This window comes from Mesocricetus auratus, unplaced genomic scaffold, assembly GCF_017639785.1.
Source record: "Mesocricetus auratus isolate SY011 unplaced genomic scaffold, BCM_Maur_2.0 Super-Scaffold_100006, whole genome shotgun sequence".
NCBI lineage: Eukaryota > Metazoa > Chordata > Mammalia > Rodentia > Cricetidae > Mesocricetus > Mesocricetus auratus.
The window spans coordinates 97285371-97307481 of record NW_024429190.1 but is presented as its reverse complement, the minus strand read 5'-3'; the positions used below and the strand labels follow the sequence as shown (position 1 = coordinate 97307481).

At 41.3% G+C, this 22111-nt stretch overlaps 1 protein-coding gene across 1 annotated transcript in view; it reads left to right on the top strand.

Moving 5' to 3' along the window:
• The window catches only part of Glud1 (glutamate dehydrogenase 1), a 31846-nt gene that overhangs the window by 2787 nt on the left and 6948 nt on the right, over nucleotides 1-22111 (top strand). Inside the window, exons 2-9 of the mRNA XM_005077633.4 lie at nucleotides 8830-8910; nucleotides 10369-10424; nucleotides 11237-11300; nucleotides 15116-15210; nucleotides 19065-19244; nucleotides 20022-20159; nucleotides 20726-20863; nucleotides 21104-21184. Coding sequence (XP_005077690.1) covers nucleotides 8830-8910; nucleotides 10369-10424; nucleotides 11237-11300; nucleotides 15116-15210; nucleotides 19065-19244; nucleotides 20022-20159; nucleotides 20726-20863; nucleotides 21104-21184 — 833 coding nt within the window. The remainder of the gene's footprint in view (nucleotides 1-8829; nucleotides 8911-10368; nucleotides 10425-11236; nucleotides 11301-15115; nucleotides 15211-19064; nucleotides 19245-20021; nucleotides 20160-20725; nucleotides 20864-21103; nucleotides 21185-22111) is intronic.

Sequence of the window (22111 nt, the reverse complement as noted above, 5' to 3'; positions counted from 1 at the left end):
AAGAAAGTTGTCAGTCATGGCCTCCAGTCTTAGAAATACAGAATGTATTAGGTGCTTAGCTCTTAAGCGTGTTTACACCACCTCCATCACCACAGGTAAACTGTCTTCTCTTTCAGGGTTTTGAGGATTTTGTTTTTGTCCTCCTGTCTCAGTTTCCTGCTTGCTAGAAATACAGGCCTATGCCCTCCTGCCCCGATCTCCCAGTGCTTATTAAGGGAACTGTCATCTGTTTCTTGACATCCTTTTCCCAGCCGTTAGCTTTCTATATCTAATCTTTTCTCCACTCTGACCTTAGCCCTGAATTCCCTAAAATAAAGTCCTCAAGGTTGAACCAGGCCTGGTGACAGTTTGCTTGCAATCCTAGCTCTGAAGACTGAGCCGGGAGAGTTGTGAGTTGAAGTCCATCCTAAGCTACTCAGTATGAGACCCTGTCAAAAAACAAAAATGCTATAGTGAATCACTAGTGTGATCTATAAGGAGATAGTTTAAGGATATCGGTGAGTACTTTATTCCAAGTAAATACTTGATAAACCTGGTTTTGTGGTTCCGTTTTTAACTCAGGCTACTAGACTTGCCTCTTACCTGAGTGGAGCCTTGCCTAGCGCTCAAGGCCTGGATTCAGTCAGTAGCTGGGTATGGCAAGGTGCACCTTTATTCTGTAGCCCCCAGCACTAAGGAGGCAAAGCAGGGGGGTCTGAAGTTCAGGGCCAGCTCTATCTCCAAAAACCAAAAACTTCTTGTGTAGCAAAGATGGATATTGTAATAACCAACTGACTTGAGGAAACCTGTTTCGAAGGTTCTGCTCTGTTTTAAAGCATTGTAGAGATTGTTCCTACGTGAGGATATTCTGGGTGCATCATGTCACACAGTTGTTTGCTGCCGGGGCAGAGCCACCTTTTGGTGGGTCCCTTCCCTCAACCCTCCATTTGCAGGAGAGCCTGAAGCTGCACATTCTGAAAGAGAACAACTTTCTCAGTTTGTTGCCGTAACAGTTTTAGCATAACAGTCTTAAAGAAATCAGCTTGGGGCTAGAGGACAGCTCATAGGGGCAGTGCTTGCTGTGCTTGCAGAGGACCTGGTTTGATGCCTAGCAGGAAAATGGTGATTCACACCATCCACATCTCCAGTTCCAGTGGTGTGATACATGTTCATACATGCAGGCAAGACACTCACACACGTGAGATTCTCAGATAAAACAATGTAGGATACTTCAGCAGTCAACTCATTATAAAAGTCACTTTTCTTTGTCTTCTAACTTGCCCCTCAGTGTCTTGATCTTAAAACTATTAAACCAAGAATTTCCCATCAATGGTTCTTTCTCCCGTTAGAACTTTCTCAAATTGTCGTTTAAACATAGATGGTGTGCCGTAGATGGGCATCTTGTGTAGCCTTTTAATACTTTGAAAGCGTGACTGGCTGTGTCTTGCTGCTACAAAACAAAATACAGAATTTAGCCTGCATTATAAGCCAGATGGTTTACACATTCTTTAGTGATTAGCTGTGTTTGTAATACTTTTTAGTTAAATACAGAATTGTTTGCCTTCATAAAGACCTGTCATTTCATAAAAGCCATGTGTCTCTGCCCGGAAACCTGAGGCAATGTGCTACAGATTGTCTTGTCTCCCACCCTTTGTGTATGGGAGTACACTTAACTAGTTACAGGTCACTTGTACAGAGCACACTTTGTAAAAACTGGCACATATAAAACAGAAACCAAGCCCCAGTGCACATTGAACTCCAGAAAAATGGGTAGTGATTAATGCTTACATAAAAAAGTGAAAAGGTGAGTTTTTTGGCTTGTAACAGAAAGAAATTGGATTTTCCAGCTGGGTGGTGGTTGGCCGCGGCGGCGGCGCACGCCTTTAATCCCAGCACTCATGAGGCAGAGGCAGGCCTGGTCCACAGAATGAGTTCCAGGACAGCCAAAGGGTACAAGGCTACACAAAAAACCCTGTCTCTAAAAAAATTTTTAAAAAAAGGAGAAGGAAGGGGGAAAATGGATTTTACACTATGATAATTTAAATTGTTTGTGAAAATCAGTTTTTATCCACTAATGTTACAGATGTTGAGGACAGAATCAGAAAGAACTCTTAAAGACTAGGCTGGTTTCTAGAGATTTCCAGGTCAGCCAGGGCTACACAGTGAGTCCTGTCCAAAAAGAAAAAAAGGTGATAAGATACTGGGAAGTTCAGAGAGCTTCCAGGTTGGTAAGTCCATCTTTGTGCCTGGAGGATGGTGTACCCCTAGCTCCTTGGGGAAGGAAATTCCTTTGCTGTCTCCTTAGTTATATGTAAAAGATTTGTCAAGTTCTGTGAGTCATGGTAGCATATTGCGGAACCTGAGGCGGGACCTGGTTTATGTCCAAGTCAAACCCAGTACTTACTTTTGTTTGAGACAGGGTTTCTCTATGTAACAGCCCTAGCTGTCCTGGACTCACTGTAGACCAGGCTAGCATTGAACTCAGGGAGATCTGCCTCCCTTGTGCTGGGCTACCACCACCCAGCTCAAACCCAGTACTTGTAGCTAGAATCTGAAGATGGGCCTTGAAGGAAGGGTGGTGGTCCTTAGTGAGTACATATGAAATGAAGACAGAAAAAGCCAAAGATGATGACAAAGTTTCCAGTCCAAGAGATTGGTAGAAAAAGTAATGGCACTGGGGATAGAATTGGATTACAGTAGCCCCATCAGAAAAGCCGTTCAAGCATACTCTAAATGTATTAACTAGAAAACCCCAGGAATAGGCCAAAATAAAATGGACTTTAGCTTTTGTACCATTCTGGGAAGTGGTGTAAAATCCCATGCTAACTGCCTCCTCATGGCCATACTTTGTGTTACCATATTCGTGTTTCCTATGCTTTGTGGTGGTGCTGGCGATTTAGATATGCCAAGCAGTAGCCATAAAGTGCTTCCTTTTCCACTGCTTAGCCGGCTGAGGTAGGAGGAAGGCCAAGGCTAGCCGAGGCTGCAAACCAGCCTCAAAAACTTAAAAAACTAAAATGAAATGGAGGTTTAGGAGATGTCTCTGTCATTAAGGACCCTGCTCTTTCAGAGGACCCTGATCCCAATCTCAGCTCAGAGTTACTCAAAACTCTCTGTAACTCAAGTTCCAGGTGATCCAATGCCCTCTTCTGGTCTTGTCGGCACCAGGCATGCACTTAGTGCGCAGTCTTCCTGCGGGCAGGCACACATAAAATGTATTTTTAAAAAAGAAGTGCTTTTTCAAAGTTGAGAAGTAACAGTTTGTATGCTATGTATATGTGGGTAGGAGATACATAGTATTTAAAGGCTTTGATATCATGCATACTTTCGATCATCCACCAGAGGTTATAGAACATAACGCAACAAAGAAAATAGGGTTAGCAAAATGGTTCATCAGATAAATGCATTTGCTGCCAAGCCTGATGACCTGATTTCCATCCCTGGATCCACGTGGAGGAGAAAAGTAACTCCAGATTGTCCTCAGACCTCCACGTACATGCAGGGGTGCATGTGCATGCTTGCTTGTGAGCACACACGCTCAAATTTGTTAACTGTAATGTTTCTTTTTAAAGAACTTTTCAGTTTTAAGACTGTGATGTAAAATGATGTGTAAAGCCCATGCATGGTGTATAGCCCCCTCTTGACAGTTGTTTCCTGGTGGGTTGCCTCCCTTTCCTCAGTAATAAATCTGCTCTTACTCTCTGAAGACCCATTGTAACTAGATAGCTGAGGTTTTAACCCTTCAGTCCTTTGAATCTTTTCATAACAAGTGAGGATAGTTACTGTTACCTTTTGCTAAATGTTACCCAACTTCATCTGGAGGTATCATTTTGGCTATGTAACCCAGGCTGGCCTCAGTTGCCTGTGTGCTGGGATTACAGGCATGCACCATAATACTTAGCTGTCACCCGGCTTTATACTCAGTAGTTTAGCATCAAATCTGTTGGGGATAAAAAGTGACTAGGTCATTGTCAAAAGGAAAGAATATATAAGAAAAAATTTTATTTATTGAAAAAAAATTTTAAATCTCCTTTTTAATGCATAATCTCCCATCTGTCGTGGTGATAAAGTAAGGTAAACTTTAAACACAAAGACAGCTACATTGTTCATAGTTACAAACACATAGGTTATTTGGGAAGATATAAATACATGTTACCACATTTCCAGGATATAGATTTAAGTTACTGAGAAAGCCTTCTCCCAAAGGAGGCAGATCACAAGTGCTAATAAGGGGACTTAAATTGTGATTTAAAAACATTCATATAGGCCAGATGGTGACGCATGCCTTTAATCCCAGCCCTTGGGAGGCAGAGGCAGGTGGTCTTCAAAGAGAGTTCCAGGACAGTCTCCAAACATACAGAGAGACCCTGTCTCAAAAAAAAATCATAATTTAAATTTTTAGTAAAGATGCTAACCCTTGTTTCTCAGAAAGGTTAGGTTTGTCTCTTCAAAGAGGCTAAAATGAATGGGCACGGTAGTAAGTTAGCAGTTCTTAAAAGGCATGTTCCCTGTCTTAGACAGAACAGTCCCTTGGTAAGTTCATTGGTTTTCTTCCTCCTTTCCCTTCCTTCTTTTCCCTTTTTCTATGATAGTGATGAAGCTCAGGACCTTATACAAGCTCTATTCCTGAGCTACAGTTCAGATCTCTAGTTTTTTAAAAAAATTTATAATACAGCTAGAATTTGAATTTCTGGTGGATAAACTATGACCCATTAAGGAGATCCTGCTCGGTTCAAGCATTTTTTAAAAAATATTTGAATTTCCATAAATGTTTAGTTATTGATTCATCATACAAAAGGGTGGTAGCTAAGGAGTTGTGTCAGTGTGTGTTTGCTTTCGACTCTGCTAGAAAAAGGAAGAAAATATCAAGCTGTCAGTTGTGGTTTTCACTTAGTCTTTTTATGTAATGAGCTGGTGGTTGGTGGTTTGTTTTGTCTATCACTATGGCAATTCCAGCTAGTTTTGGAGAGGTCGATTTGCTTTGCTTTGGTTTTGTTTTTATTTTTGTGGGTTTTATTTTGTTTTAGTTATTTTGTGGGGATTGGGACATCTGAATGGAAGTCAGAGGACAACTTACAAGAAAGAATCAAGTCCTCTCTTTCAAGCATGTGGATCCCAGGAATGGAGCTTTTGGCCTGCTGAGCTGTCTTTCTGGCCCTGCTGTTTGTTCTCTTGGACTGTGTTCTCTCTCACTGTATAAGTAGCTGTTAGTATGTTGTCTGGTCTGGCATTGGACTGATCCTTCTGTTCCTGAGTGTTGACCTGCCCATCTACTCCAGATGATTTGTGCTTTTACATATTCCTTCTCTTTGGTTTTTTGAAACAGGGTTTCTCTGTGTATCCCTAGCTGTCCTGGAACTAGCTCTTGTAAACCAGTCTTGAACTCACAGAGATCCACCTGCCTCTGCCTCCTGAGTGCTGGGATTAAAGGCGTGCGCCACCACCTCCTGGCTTATATATTCCTTATGACAATGGTTTACACTGTCATCCCCAACATGTTTGAAGCTAAACTACTAATTATAAAGTTGAGTGACAACTAGGTATGATGATGTATGCCTGTAATCCTAGCACACAGGCAACTGAGGTCAGCCTGAGCTACATAGAGCCTACCAGTCATTAGATTCTTAAACCTGCTGGGGATCACGTGGTAATTAAAATGCAAGCCTTAGGGGGGCTGGAATAAGGCTTAGGTTGAGAGCATGGCAAGAGGACCCAGGTTCAATTCCCAGCACCCACATGGCAGCTCACAATGTCTGTAACACCAGTTCCCGAGGATCTGGCGCCCTCTCCTGCCCTCTGTAGGCACCAGACATATACATGATCCACAGGCACACATATAGGCAAAACACCCATACACATACAATAATAAAAATGTGTTTTTATTAGTAAAAGCCAAACCAGTGTATTGTGCCATGTATAGTTTGCATATATCTGCTGCATTTCATCAGTATTGAACACGGAAGTCAGGGTTACTGCTAACTTTTTAAGAATAAACTTTAATTTCAAAGTTTCCAGTGATAGTAAGCTTTTCATTCTGTCCCTGCCTGTGCTGGCTACTTCTAAGTTAAATTGGCAGGGCTAGAGTAATTTTGGAAAAGCGAGCCTCAGTGGAGAAACTGGCCTGTGATCAAGCTGTGGTGCATTTGGTTGATTAGCAATTGATGTGAAAGGGTACAGCTCACTGGGCAGTGTCGCTTCTGGGCTGGTGATCCTGGGTGCTGCCTCCAGGTTCCTGCCCTGTTTCGGTTCCTGCCCCGATTCCCTTTGAGCCACAGTGGTGTGGAAGTGTACTCTGAAATAACCCGTCTGTGGCCCAGGTAACACAACCTCTGTTGCCTTCTGCACCCTTCTTAGCCTGCCTGTGTCTGTTCAGGGCTAATCCACTACACTTCTGCTTTCCTGAGACCCCTCCTTGCCTCACTCCAATAAAAGTTCCTCATTCGTTCACAGTCTGAAGGAAAATGCCTGTGCTGTGACTAATAATTCCACATGGGTATAGCTGAGGAAAATATTCTTCACTTCACAAACAAGAATTCCTGAGATCCATCTATTGGAAACACATGTTTTGTTATACTCGCAATTTCTAACTGTTGTCTTTCCAAGATTTTTATAATAAAAGGACATTAGTAATTTTTAAATGATATGTGCAAGAGAAGTAATAATTATTTTATTTGTATACATTGGGGTGCCATGGCACATGCATATCACTTATCTACTGCTGTGTGAGTATTATGCTTAGTGGCAAGCAGTTACTGCTAAGCCATCTCACTGGCGCTTGCTTGCTTGCTTCCTTGGTTTTGTTTTGTAGTGCTGGGTGCCAAACCCAGAGCCTTTTGAGTGCTAGGCGGCTGCCCTACCCTAAACTGCATCTCCAGGCCTTGGGTTTTGTTTTGTTTTGTTCTCCATATGTGGTTCAGACTCCCATGGGAATCACTAGACATGACTAGCCACGACCCCTCTCCCTGAGTGTTTGGATTGCAGACTACATGCACTATCACACCCAGCAATAATTCTTGGTTACTTATTTTAACAATTGTGCCAGTTTACCTTGAGAAGTAATAAAGCCAAAATAATAATGTGTGTGTTGAGTTTTCTGTAAAAATATACCCTTTTGAAAAAGCAAGTGTCTTCACAACCATAAGTCCGGCACTTGGAAAACGGAGGCAGGAGGATAGCAAGTTGAAGTCCAGCTTAAGTCTGCAGCAAGACCCTGACTATAAATTGCTGTGATGTGTGCTGCTACTTTGCAATGGCTTGTTGACACTAGTAGTGGATAGTAGTTAGTTGATAAGGAGGTAACTTGACAGTTCAGGGTTTTGTGCTAAAAGTTCATTCTAAGCCTCTTATCCCCAGTGAAGAACAATATTGTCACCTCTCCAGATACTGTAGGCTAGTCACCTGGTCAAGGCACTAAACTTAATTTTTGCTTTGGCATAGTTGTTTGCTTGTATGTTTTATGAGACAGGGTTTCTCTGTCCTATATCTGTAGACCAGGCTGGCCTTGATCTCAGAGATCTGCCTGCCAAGTGTATACCACCTTGCCTGGTGCTTTGGCATAGTTTTCGCTAATATATTACTTTAGAGCTTTTTTTCAGTAATTTGGAAAAAAATTTAAAATAACATTTAGCATTTAAACAAAATTTTGTTATAAAAACTAGTTTGTCTTATTTACTGACTTATTTTCCTGGATTGCCTTTCAGCTAGTTTTGTTTTGTTTCATTTGGGATTGGTCTGACTACTCACCGAATAGCCCCAGACGGTACTCAAACTCATGGCTGTTGTCCAGCTTCATTCAGCCCGAGTGCTGGATTGCCAACAGCATGCTTTACCATGCCTGGTTGAGGACTTGACACCTCGTAGTACTCCATTCTAGTCCTTTCTTTACAGTCAAACCTGGTGACTGTTCACTTGCCTGTCTTGAGATCCCTGTCACCAAGCTACCAAAACCAGGGAGTAAAAAGAAAAAGAATAAGCCTTACCTGAAATATAGCAGAAGAAATAGTACAAGCATTCTTGTAATCTCATCATCTTGGGATGATCAAGGGCTCAAAGTCAGCCTTGGCCATATGAAGCCCTTTTTGTGATTTTTTTTTTTAAGGTATTGAGTAGAGATAATTTTTAAGGTGTTTTTTTTTTATTCTTATTTTATGTGTATAGATGTTTTGCTTATTCTTGCATCACATCTGCAGTTGGATCCCTGGAACTGGAGTTGCAGGCAGTTACTAACTGCCATGAACTAAACCCAAGTCCTCTGGAAGATTAAATGAGTGCTTTTAACTGCTGAGCCATCTCTCCATACCCTAGAGATAACTTTACAATTATTTTGTCGAATTCTTTGTGTGTCTGAAGCATGGGCACACCATGCCAGGGCACATTTGTGAAGACCATAGAATGCCTTCCAAAATCTGCCCTTTTCTTCTTGTTAGCTTCCACGGACCCAGCTCAACTTGTCAAACTCTCTCAGGGAACGCCTTTTGCCCTCCAAACCTTCTCACCTTGTCTTCACGCTAGGAGAAAACCTTTTGTCTTTCTCTGTGAATGTTTTGGTCATCTTTAAATCTCCTTATGAGCAAAAACTAGACTTCAGACCACTCTTAGCTATCAGAATACATTAAATTGATTAATTTAGTGTCCATTCTGTAACTCCTTTTGGGTGTCTAATTAGCAGCTTTTTGCTTTTATGGTTTCCTTATATATATTTCAAGTGCTTATAGAAATGGTGTTGCTGTAAAATATAAATAGTGGAAACATTTCAAGTTATAGCTATTATTTTTAATGAACTTGCCAGAAGTTTATACTAAACATACGCAATTCTTTCTTCCCCTGCCTTGTTTAAATGCATGTCGCCAGGGATCCGCTACAGCACCGACGTGAGTGTGGATGAAGTTAAGGCCCTGGCTTCTTTAATGACCTACAAGTGTGCGGTGGTCGGTGAGTGACTGCTGACACCCGATAACTCTCGAGAAATGTCTTCACACGCAAGGCTGCTGTTAAAATTATTGCCTTTTTACTGTTTATCGTATGTGTGTGGACATCACAGGCAACATTGTACAGCTCTCTCCTATTTCCTGGAATCAAACTCAGATGGCCGGGTTTGTAAGTACTGTTACCTGCCAAGTCAACTTATTGGCCCCAAGGTTACTTTTACTTATCTATAAAAATAATTAACAGAGCTGGGTGTGGTAACACATACCTTTAATCCCAGAGGCAGGCAGATCTTTGAGTTCAGGGCTAGCCTGGTCTACAGAGCTAGTTCTAAGATAGCCAAGGCTGTTACACAAAGAAATCCTGTCTCAAAAAACCAAATATATATACATTTTTAAACAATTTTTAGTTTTGTTTTTAAAAGGCCTGGTTTGTTTGTTGAGATGGGGTCTCAACTATATAGCCCTGACTGGCCTGGAACTCTCTGTGTAGGAGAGTCTGGCATTGAATTCACAAAGATCTTACCAAATGCTGAGATTAAAGGTATGTGCCTCCAAACCTGACTTAGCCTTTTTATTTTCTTCCTTTTTAATTTTTGAATATGACTTAATACTCTTCTCCATTTCTGAATTACACCAGAATTTTGCTGCTTAGGATCTCCATGGAGGCTATAGGAAATATAGACTGGTTTCCCTCCTTATGTATGTGTTTGCATGTGTAGTATATGCCAATATAGATGGATGACTTAAGCAGTGAAATTTTTACAAAAGGTAAGTGGATTTTCTTTAAGCATAGATCTTTGTTTTAAATGCTTATCCATACTCCATAAATAAGATCAAGTCGTAGTAGAAGGAAAACAAATACAGTATTCTCTTAGAAATAGAGTACTGATTAAATCTAATTAACACCTGGCTAGCATTATAATATTTGTTCAGTAAGACTCATTTCCAGTTTAATATCTCTGTTGGTTTTGTGTGTGTGTGTGTGTGTATGTGCGATGCAATAATTGAACCATGGCATTTGCTGTTAGGCAGGCACTCTGCCAACTAAGCTACAGCTTCAGCCCTGGATCTGTGTGTGGGACATTCTAGAATTAAAAGAGTCATACATTTTTGTAATAAAAGTTGAATATTCCTAATCTGAAATGCTTCAGAATCTGAAGCTATATGAACATTAAAATGATGTTCCCAGTAAAAAGCTTCATACCTGATCTTATTCAATGGACTGTTATCAAAGTGTAGGCTATAATAAAATGCCCTACACCATTACTTGTGGTCTACGTGCATATGAAACATAAAATTCCCATCTATAGTTGGATCTAACCTCAAGATGTCTAATTGTGTATATGTAAATAAAAAATGAAATTCAAGAAATAAACACTTGAGATGAGGATTGGACAGTGCTTTTTGTTTTTATACTTTTTAAGCTTTATATGGAACAACATCTTTCTGTCTTCTCTTTCAGATGTGCCATTTGGAGGAGCTAAAGCAGGTGTTAAAATCAACCCCAAGAACTATACGGTGAGTATCCAAGGGATGTTTGCATAACATAAATGAAAATACAGGCATGACCCAGGGGTCTGTATAGATAAAGTTGTTTTGTGTGTGTATAAGAGACAAACAGAAGGAAGAAAGGGTTTGAGGGTGATAACGTCTTGAAGTCCTGGCTGGCCTGCTTCCTACTATATATACTCTAGGATGGCTTCAAACTCAGTAATCTTTCTTTTACCTCCCAGGTACTGGGATTGTAGGATACAGTCATGTTCTGCTTTACCTCTTTTTTCTTTTTTGTTTTTAGACAGTCTCCCTAGATAGCGTAATCTGTCTCTAGATCCTTCTGCCTCAGTGTCCCCAGTGCTAGGATTACAGGTGCAGGTAGGTCTCTAAACTCACAGCCGATAGACTGTAGCAGTTTAGCACAGGCATGATCCTCACACTAGGCAAATGCTCTACCAATAAGCTGTATCTTCCCGTCCCTGAGACAGGGTTTCATAGCGTTACTTTAAATTCTTTGTAGTCCAGGTAGGCCTTTTAAAGTCATTGTTTTCATGCTAGGATTATTGACCACTGTTTGTTTGTTTTTTGGATTTTGTCTTTTTTTTTTTTTACCAGTCTGAGATACATAATGAGTTCAAGGTCTGCCTAGGCTGTTAACCCTGTCTCAAAAAATAATAATAATAATAACAACAACAACAATGCCTGCTCTACAAGTTGTACTGTGTGTTATATGAGGGATGTGAAATTGATGTTTACATAGAAAACATGAGAAAAATTCTCTCTATTTGATTGTTGTATCAAAATGTTTTTCATTATTTTCTTTTCTCTCTCTTCAGGACAACGAATTAGAAAAGATCACACGGAGGTTCACTATGGAGCTGGCAAAGAAGGGATTTATTGGTATGTATTGGTCTCTGAGTTTCTGTATAAAGTGAAAACACCTAGAAAGGAATGATCTTGAATTAAACTCCTGCCTTTATATAAAGTGCCTAGGTAGAGTTGCCCTTTTCCTCCCAGAAACTAAGTTTCATTATAGGTCTCATAGACCTATCTTGACTGTTTTTGACACATCTCCAATAGCAAGTTCATGTTCTCACTGTGCAGTGTGGGACAAGGACTCCGAGGAGATCTCTCCTGCCTTGTTTGCATTCTTTTCTGAAATATGAAAAAGGACATGACTACTAAATACTGGGTTTATAACAATATTTTTAATGTGAAAAAATTGTTTTAAATAGCCATCCAGTTTTTTCCTGAAGCAATAAAAATCTGATGTCATTTGAAGCCAGTGTTTGTTCTTTGTTTGTTTGTTTGTTTGTTTGTTTGTTTGTTTGTTTTTATATGCATTCCCGTTGGCTGGAAACTGGCAGTTGAACTGATGTAATTGCTCACTACTCCATGTGCCATCGCTGTCTCTGGTTGAGGAGTGCTCAAGTTAGTTATAGGAGCTTTTGTGAAGCATGCTAAATTTCTAAGGGAACTTCCATTTGCTTGGTTATTTTTATTGCCTTGTATTTATGTTAATATGTTCCTTGTGATATGTGCATTTTATATACTCCTCGATTTCTAAGCAGTTTGTCTTACATTTCTTGGTCTAGAAGGCTTTGGTTTATTTAGATAAAATGAGTAAGGTTACTCAGTAAGCTGTCAAGGGAACTGCTGAAGGGGCTGGGGCACACAGCCACTCTGAACTCTGCCTTCCTACCCTTGTGTTTCCTTCCACGTTACTGCGCCAGTGGGAGTTCCTATGACGTCAAGCTAGTGTTTGAAACTTGCCCTGTTTTTAGGAAATAAGATAGGAAATAAATGAATTAATACAGGAGTGAACATGCGAGAAGGTAGAATGTTATACGATTTGGTTCTAAGATCATAAGAGTTCTTGCCATCCCTCACATGAACACTATTAGGAATTTTATTTGTGTGTCATTGCACAGGAATATTTTGCTAACAGAAATTGAGCACTTGTGCCTACAGGGATGCTTTCTGATTTCAAGATGGTGAATTGAAATCATGTCTCAGCCTGGCCATGGCCTTCATGGTCATTTACATAGCATGTTTCCTCTTAGCCTAAAATCTTAATTAAATTTTAATATCCTTGTGGTTTTTTAGATTTCATTCGGGCATAGCTATTGCCATCTACAGTGTTTACCAGCATAGTTATGACAGTTCCAAAACATAAAAAGTGACTCATTGGAACTCTGAAAGAAGGCAAACCCTAAATATGAATCATTTGGCCCCTTTGCTTGTAGAGGGCAAATTTTCAAAGCTTATCTGTCACTTTCTCGCTTCCCTTTCTGCAAAGTTCTCCATTGTGACTCAGACTTGCATCCAAATTCTCCATTGTGAGTCAAACTTGAGTCTGAATTCTTACCCTGTTAATTTTGTGAGTTTAGGATCAGCTTGTCAAATTCTGTGGGGTATGGGTGGGGAGGGGATAGAGGAAGAGAGCTAAGATTTTGATAAGAATTGTGGGGAAGTATTTACCAAATTGAATCTTCCAGTCTATGAACATGGACGTCATTCGTTGAGCGTCTTACTTCTTCAAGCTTGACACTCTCTTAGTACTAGAGACAGCTGCGTAGTCTCTTTGGTGCTATTATAAAGGATATTGATTTGTTGGCTTGTTTGGGGGCTTGTTTTTGTTTTTTGAGAATAGTAGTTTCTGTAATCAAACCCTCATGGGGATGTTACAGTGTTGTCCCTGTACAAAAGGAAATAAATGTGTAGGTAGAGATCCCATGTACCCTTAACAGTGACCGTTTGGGCGTGGTCACGGGTACCTGGGGAGAGGCAGGGTTTATAAAGGCAAGGAAGGAGGGGTTGAGCTCTCTCTCGGGGCTGCGGTCAAGGTTGGAGCGCTGACCTCAGTTCTCGACTTCTCTCTCTCTAATAAAGTATCATACGACTCCCCTGCCTGGCATCCTTGGCGTGGCTCATTTTCCATCATCACCTGGTATCGAGAGCTGTGGGAAATCCCACCCCTCTCCCGTGCACCTGGGTGCCAGCGGTCCCTTGTGAAACTTGTGAAATAGCTTATCAGTCAACATTCATATCTTTATGTTTTGGTGGGGTTTTTTTGTTTTTGGTTTGGTTTGGTTTGGTTTGGTTTGGTTTGGTTTGGTTTGGTTTTTACGAGACAGGGTTTCTCTGTATTATTTTGGAGGCTGTCGGTCCAGCCCGGCCTCGAACTCACAGAGATCCGCCTGTCTCTGCCTCCCGAGTGCTGGGATTAAAGGCGTGCGCCACCACTGCCCAGCTATCTTTATGTTTTTTTCAGAATGTTTTTCTGATTTATAAACTGCTTACCTCATACTTATGACTTAATATTGCTATTTGAAGCAAAAAATGTTGCTGAAAACTAGGATAATACTCCATAGATATTTCTAAACAGATTTGATAGCAGTTTCTCCCTTGTAGCTTAGGAAAGAAATATAGTTAAGCAAAGTGGCACTGACCTTTAACCTGAGTATGTCAAATGGAAAGTGAGCACAGTGGACAAGTGGATGAGACCAGAGCATCAGCCCTTCACGTAGAAGCTCAGACTCCTTAGACTTAAAGAGGCCTAAAAGCAAAGACAAGGATGCAGAAGGACAGACTGGGTGGGGCATAGAATTTGAGCCTTGACTTAAAGGTTTTCTTGTGCTGGTCTTGTATCCAGGATACCATAATTGGTTCAGAAAAGTAGTATCTAGGATTGGGTTCCTTGGAAGAGCTTTATTTTATGAAGGGACATAATAATTTGAGCATTTTTACTAAAATAATGTACGATACAATTCAAACAGCATATTATAGAAGGTTATAGTGCTTAAATCCAAGAATATAGTAAACAGGTTATTGATACCTGTCTTTCTAACCTGTAGACGCACACACACACACACACACACACACACACACACACACACACACACGCACGCACGCATGCATATGCATAGGGTGGGTAGAGAGAAGGAAGGAAGAGTGGGACAGAATTTAATGTAAACGAGAGCATACATAGCCGTATGAAACCTGCCTTTTCTATATCGTGGATTTGGTAATAATTCCACAATATTTTTTACATGGATTAAAACAACTTTTTAATGACTATTACTTTGTGTAACTACACTGTGTCTTACTTAATTGGCATCTTAAATGATTTTTATCTTTTGGACTTGAGTATTGAATTTGCTGTGCTTTGGGGAGCTAAAAGCTAAGCCCAAATCCTTTACATTCATCAACAGTTGGCTGATAAACAAAAGTATTCCATGAGTGAAAGCATTACAGGCCTTACACATTTGCTTCCGCAGTGTCACTGCCTCTTCTTTTTCTACTTACTGAGAAGGCCTAAGCCAGCAGGGAGCTAAGCTGTTTCATACACATCTGCTCAGTAACCAGAGTGATCCTGTTATGGAGGTCAAAATGATAGTTTAGGGAACTGACTTGAGAGGCCAAACATTTGCCAGTGTCATACACTAAAGTCCCAAGAATAACTTTTATCTGTTGTCTGCAGGTAACTTCCAGATACAGCCCAGTAACTTTCAGTGGAAAAAAAAAAATTATGTATACAAGTTTCATAGAGAAGAGGCATTTAATAAGTATTTTTGTGACCGGTTTGTTACCAAAATGAGATCTAAAGTTGTCTAGCCACAATGACATTGTTCTCTTAGAGAATTGCAAGCATCTTAATGTTTGGGATAAATTATCTTAAAAACTGGCACACTGCCCTTTCCCTGTGCTCCCAGGTCCTGGCATTGATGTGCCCGCCCCAGACATGAGCACGGGTGAGCGGGAGATGTCCTGGATCGCTGACACCTATGCCAGCACCATAGGACACTATGTGAGTATCCATTGAAACAAGGCTTCGTGCATTGCTGTCCACAAGAAGTAACAGCCCGTCTGAATAATGAGAAGTTGGTAATTTCTGGGTTCATCTCCCTTTTAATCATAAACTTAGTATGCAGTATTCCTTTGTCCTCTCTCTAGTCTGAAACTGTAAGCATAGTGAGCATGAACTGGGCTTCTGTTCACATGCTGTACTGGGTACTGAGGCCAGACCTTCCAGACCAGGGCAGCTCACCTGCTGAGGCACTAGATGGTACATTCAGTCCTGCCTTCCCATCACAGCGCTTTCACTTAAAGAGGAGAAGGCACAGAAATGGGGTGATGTAAAGGTAGAGTTTGGGGTTCTGAAGAAGACCTTTGTGAAGGGCTATTTGAGCTGGACCTTGAAACTATGGAGATTTGGGGGCTAAGAGGAAGAGAAACTGACGTTGAAGGTAAGACGTACATATGTAAAGGTCTTGGAAGAGGTAAGTGAACCAAAATTGAAGCGCTAGTGTGAGTCTCTGTTGATAGTGAAGAGACTTAGCTGTGACCCATCCTTCAGGGAGAGTAGCTGTCCGTGTGACCCCAGCCCCTGTCTCATGAACCCAGGGCCGGAGAGAGTAACTTTTCCCTGAAATCTGTGAAACCTTAGGAAATGAAATAATCATAGACTAAGAAGTATTTGTTCATTTCTGAAAAAGAAAGAGAACACAAGAGCATGAAGTTGGGTGGGTGGGTGGCTTAGGAAAAGGGGAATTTTTAAAAACATTCATTTATACAAGGTGTGTGCTCAATTGACAAATGTACAAGCTGTTTGAAAGCTATGAAAAGGGATAGTAGGACCTAACCAGAGCCTTTGGAAATACTGGAAATGTTCTGAGCTCTGAAGGATGAGGACCCGTGGAGGAGGAGGGGAGAAGGAAGTACTAGGAAGTCCTGAAGAGCAGAGGACAAGTAGACTTGAAAGAAAGGCAGGGAGGGGCAGGTGCTGTAGCCAGTCAGCAGGAAAGGAGAGCTCCTGCCCCGTCTTCATCCTGGAAAAGAGGCTGTGGCGAGCTCTTCAGGGTTCCACTCTACAGCAGGAGGTGGGACTGCTGAGGGCTGGATAGAGGGTCCCAGACCACAGGAGAGTGTGAAAAGAGGGACATGCATCCGCTAAGGAAAGTGACATTGCAGAGAAAAGGGACAGCAGTCTAAAAGGTCGCTGCTGCCTGGAAAAAGGTCTGTTATCTGGCTGTTAATTGGGTTGTCTTTCCAGGGCCCAAAGGTAGGCTTGGGCGGAGAGGCACATTTCCTAACAGTGTTGTACCGTGTAGCGCACAGGCAGACCATCTGAATTCTAGTTCTGCCTCCCTGACCCACCAGCCTCGTGATCTGGGAGTCTGCTTTAGCGTCCTAATATGTAAAGTAACAACAAAATCTTAAGACTGTTAGAAGGATTGCATAGAGTAATGTACTTAAAGTAGTCCACAGCCCTTGGTAAAATAAAAACAAAAAATTATTACACGTGTGAATTGTACCCATCTATGAAATGACATACAATAGTGTTAGATTTGGACTACCACCCCACCTTTGTATCTCTTTTGAAGAAGCAGTATCTGCTGTGTAGCCCCGGTTAGACTGAAGCTTAGAGCTGTCCTGCATGGACTCCCCCAGAGCCGAGTGTAGAGCGTCACCGTCGCTTGCACCTGGCTTGCACGCCACTAAATGAGGAGGCGCTGCATGTGCTCTCTTGCTCTTGGGCTGACCTCTGCGAGCTGGTGCGCAGTACACGGTGATCATAGCTCTTTCACAGCTGTGGCAGTGTGAGGGAGCTTTACGAGGCTCTGCCAAATAAACCTTGGGTGGAGTGGGCTGGTAAAAGCCATTTCATCTTTAACTGATAGGGAATCTGTAAAGTCCCGGATCAAGGTAGAGGAGTCATCCAACCCTACTGACCGGTGTCTGAGAACTTGGTCCCTACCTCCTGGATTCCCAGACCATTGGGTATGCTGGGGAGTCAGCTGGCACCAGGCCTGGCTCACACGGTATTTCCCTCAGCACCAGCATTTGCATTTCCACAATTTAGAACTGTCCAGCACCAGCTTTGCAATTCTGTGGTCACGGTGTTTAATTATTCATGAAAGAGAACTGTGGGAAAACTACTAATTCTGAGGGCTTTACTGGACTACCTTCTTTTCAAAGTTGTTTCATTCTTTTTGTTGGTAACTGTACAAGTATTACAAGTCCAAGTTCTCTGTAAAAATTAAGTAAAGGAGTAAAAATCCAGTGACTTCTGGGCAGGGGGCTAGTATGATGAGCGCTTCATTGCAAGAGATAATAAATTCATTTAGCAAGCATGCTTTTGCTCCTGGCCTAAAATTCTCTATCTTCTGTTGGTCTTATGGGCATAATCATACTGCCTCTCATTTCTTCTGTTCCATGATCAATGTGTCTGTTTCACGATGTTCTACTTGCTATGTTTATAATGTGCCGTGCTTTGGAAGGGAAACCCTCTCAAACCCATTTTTTTTTCTCCTTTTCTTTTGTGTGTGCATATGTATGTGTGACCCGAGGTCAACAATGTCTTCCCCAAGTTGCTCTCCTCCTTTTTTGAGACAGTGAGCTTTTGTTGAACCTAAAGCTCACTGATTTGGCTATCCTGGTCGGCCTGCAAGCCCCAGGGACATTCACACTCGCAAAGCAGTGTTTTACCAACTGAGCCATCTGCCCAGGCCCTAAAGACCCCATTTTACTAACTATGCCTCTTTGTAAAGAAAAAGACCTGCACAGCCTTTACTAAAAGAAGGTAAAAAGGTAGAAATCATCCTCCATCCACTTTTCAGATATTAGAGCTCCCAAAGGTACAGGCTTCTGCATCCTGCCCATGAACGCCATTTAAAATTTATTTTTGAATGTCATCTGTTGAAGTTTTTTCTTTATTTGAACCAGGGCTTCCCTATGTAGCCCTGGCTAGTCTGGAGCTCACTGTGTAAGCCAGGTTGACCTTGAACTCAAAGATCTTCCCGCCTCAGCTTCCCAGCACAAGTGCTGAATGCAGGCATGTACTACCAGTCCCAGCCAGAGCTTTTTGTTTGTTTGTTTCTTAATAACATGTTAAATTTCAAAATTGGTTTGACAGAGTATAGCACAGTATCTTTGCATTCAAGAAAATTGTAATGCCTTTTCTGGTTCTGGGGTTTTTGGGGTTTTGTTTTGACAATTAGAATGTGAACCCTGACTTACTGTAGATTAGGTTTTTTGTGAAGGGAGTAATAACTTCAAGCTGAATCATAGCTACACTTAGGATATTGTTATTTGTGCATAACACTAATTTCCTAAACTGTTTTCTCTCTGTGAAAAATAGCCTACCTTACTAGGGTGCTAAGAACAGAAATTTGGAAAAGGCCCTTCCCTGTTGGTGAAGATGAACATGACTCACACATACTCAGATTTGCACAAGCTTGTAGAGTCTGTGTTTTTATAAACAGGGCACCCTTGAACTTGAGCTTCTCCTGCCTCAGCAAATGCTAGGGTTACAGGCAGTGCCATGACACCAACTTGCACATACTCTTACTAAAAATATGTTTAGCTAATGAGAATACACTTTGTTATATTGGTTTGATCATAGAAACAGGATTTAGTACCATGTATGGTAACACATACCTGTAATCCCAGCACTCAGAAGGTTAAACAAGGATTGCAAGTTCAAGGTCAGTGACCTGTCTTAAAAAAAGATCTAATTCTTCCTTTAAATTGGGACTCCTTTCCTCCCAAAAGATGATATTATTATTATTACTTACATGGTATCAGGGGTTAAACCTCAAGCCTCACTCACCCTAAACAAGCACTTTATTCATGAACTATATCTCTGACCCTCTTTTACAGGATATCAATGCACATGCCTGTGTTACTGGTAAACCAATCAGTCAAGGAGGTATCCATGGGCGCATCTCTGCTACTGGCCGTGGAGTTTTCCATGGAATTGAAAACTTCATCAATGAAGCTTCTTACATGAGCATTTTAGGAATGACACCAGGGTTTGGCGATAAGACATTTGTTGTTCAGGTAAAGTAATTTGGGGTTTGATTTTGTTCTGCTACATACGTTTGTTTGCTTGCTTATGTGGGAAGGCACACATGCTACAGGGTACACTGGCGGGCAGAGCAGGGGTCCTTTCTTCCACCCAGATGACTCCAAGAATTAAACTCAGGTTGTCAGGCTTGGGCATGCGTGCTTTTGCCCATTCGTCCATCTCACCAGCCCCCAGCTTTTGTTTTCTTAATAACTGATACACATTTTAAAAAATTAGATTCTTTGAGAATTTGTTAGGTTTTAGAATGGTTTTTAGACTGAAACATCTTTTTTTCTTAACCCTGATATGACTCATGAAACACTTCTTTTGTCCTTATTCAAGCATAAAAACACATTTAGAATGGGAAAGGCCACTTCAGATGTGCAGAAATGCTTTCACATTGACCTACATTTGTTTCCTGTGTCAGCATGTATTTCACTTAGAAGTTTAGGGTTAGCATCTCCTTAAAATAGAGGCATACCTTTATATGTACAGTCATAAGACCGCTAGGCTCTGACTGCATTGGTGTGGGTTCTTTATATTGCTAACTAAACTTCTCTAGGTCTCAATCTCATGGGTAACAGAAGGTTGGATTTCAGATTCTTGATCATAGGAATTTGTCACTGAGGAGACCATTCAGTACATTGCTTCTCTTTCCCATAAGGCATTTACTGTTCCCGGACATAAACTATCAGAGTATAGATTTCTGTTGGTCAGAATTGACTTGTACTATCTGCATCAAGTCTGTCTTGCATAATTCTCTTTCACAGGGATTTGGTAACGTGGGCCTGCACTCTATGAGGTATTTACATCGTTTTGGTGCTAAATGTGTTGGTGTTGGTGAATCTGATGGGAGCATATGGAATCCAGATGGTATTGACCCGAAGGAACTTGAAGATTTCAAGTTGGTATGTTATTTTGATATCTGGCAGTCTTTTAAAATTTTTAAGAGAATAGTTTTTGGGTTTTTTTTTTCTTTGTCTTTTTAATTATGTGTTCATGTGCTGTGGCATTCAATTGGAGGTCAGAAGCCCCCTGCAGGAGTCTGCTCTTTCCTTCCACCACATGGATCCTGGGTGGTTGAACTCATCATCAGGCTTGGTGGCAGGAACCTTGAGTGTTCTTTCTTCTCCCTTTTGGTTTTATGTTTGGGTGGTAGGGTTGGGGTTTTTTCTATTCAAGCTTAGATTGATCATCTTGCCTCTTCCTGTTTGGGTTTTGGTTTTTTTTGTTTTTTTGCTTTTTTTTCTTTAGACATGCCTTGCTATGTATGATTGGTTGGCCTTATATTCCCTGGTAACCCAGACTGGTTTCAAACTCATAGCAATCTCTTTGTCTCCGCATCCCTACTACAGAGATTACAGGCATGAGCCACATACCTTGTTCTCAAAGAGCTCTTATTTATAAAATAGGCACTGAAGACAGCATTTAAACTCCGTTGTAGCCATTAATTCTAATTTTCAATCAATTGCAGCAACATGGATCAATTCTGGGCTTCCCCAAAGCAAAGGTCTATGAAGGAAGCATCTTGGAGGCTGACTGTGACATCCTAATCCCTGCAGCCAGCGAGAAGCAGTTGACCAAGTCCAATGCACCCAAAGTCAAAGCCAAGGTAAAACCCTTGTGAAAACAAACCAGCATCTCGGTGTGAAATGACGTTAGAGATGTCATAAAAAGCCTGATCAAGAGCTGGAGAGATGGCTCTAAAGTTAGAGAAACAGAAAAATAAAATAAAGTTGTATACACTTTTAGAGCAATTTGATTTTTACCTGAAAATACATTCTTCCTTGTAGCTCCTCTCTTTCCTACGAGGGTGTCCCTGACATCTGTGAATGTCCCAATTCTCTTGCAGATCATTGCCGAAGGAGCCAATGGACCAACCACTCCAGAGGCCGATAAGATCTTCCTGGAAAGGAACATCATGGTTATCCCGGTAGGACACTTGTGTTCCTTGGAATGTTCTGGAAATCATTTCTTTTGTTAGCAGCTGGCAGGAGACCCACTGCGTCACAAGTTGTAGTAAATGCTTAATCTTAAGAAACTGTAATGACAACAAGGCTAAGGCCTGGATCCCAGTGGTAGGGCCCTTGCAAGAGCACACAGGAAGTTCAGGGTTTGATTCCCAGCAGTGTCTGGGGAGGATTGGAAGCAAAGTTAGTGTAATAATACGCCAGTCATTTTCTTAGTCCTGACCATTTTCTCCAGCTGTAATAAGTATAAGTAACCCTCAAAATCTAGTTAAGGTAAATGTATACTGTGCTAAAATTGCAATTCTAAATTAACTGCTTAAGTTTTGTGACCCAGTTCCTAACTTGATGCATTTTGAATGTCTCTTCCTGCTTTACTGAAAAAGGAAAAGTGAGGACTAAAGAGATGGCACAGCCATTAAGAGCCTGTAGAGCTCTTGCAAGTCCAGAGCCTCAGCACTGAATGGCTCACAGCCTGCCTGTACCCCAGCTCCAGGGGTCTGACACACTCTTCTGCCTCTAGACACTCACATACTCACACATGCAATTTTTGTCTTTCCCTGCTACTACAAAGAACATGTATTCAGAGTTTAGGATGAAAATAGAGAGGTTACTGGGACTTAATATGGACTCTGAAGAGCCACTTTGCAGAAAGCATGCATTTAAAAAACAAAAACAAAAAACTTGCTGAACAGTGATGGCGCACAGCTTTAATCCCTGCACTTGGGAGGCAGAGGCAGGTCGATCTCTGTGAGTTCAACAGCACCTGGTCTACAAAACCTAGTTCCAGGACAGGCTCCAAAGATACACAGAGAAGCCCTGTCTTGGGAAAGAAAAAAAAACCTCACTTAACTGCAATAGGCTGCCTTAAGGTGGTGGCAAAGGTAATGCTA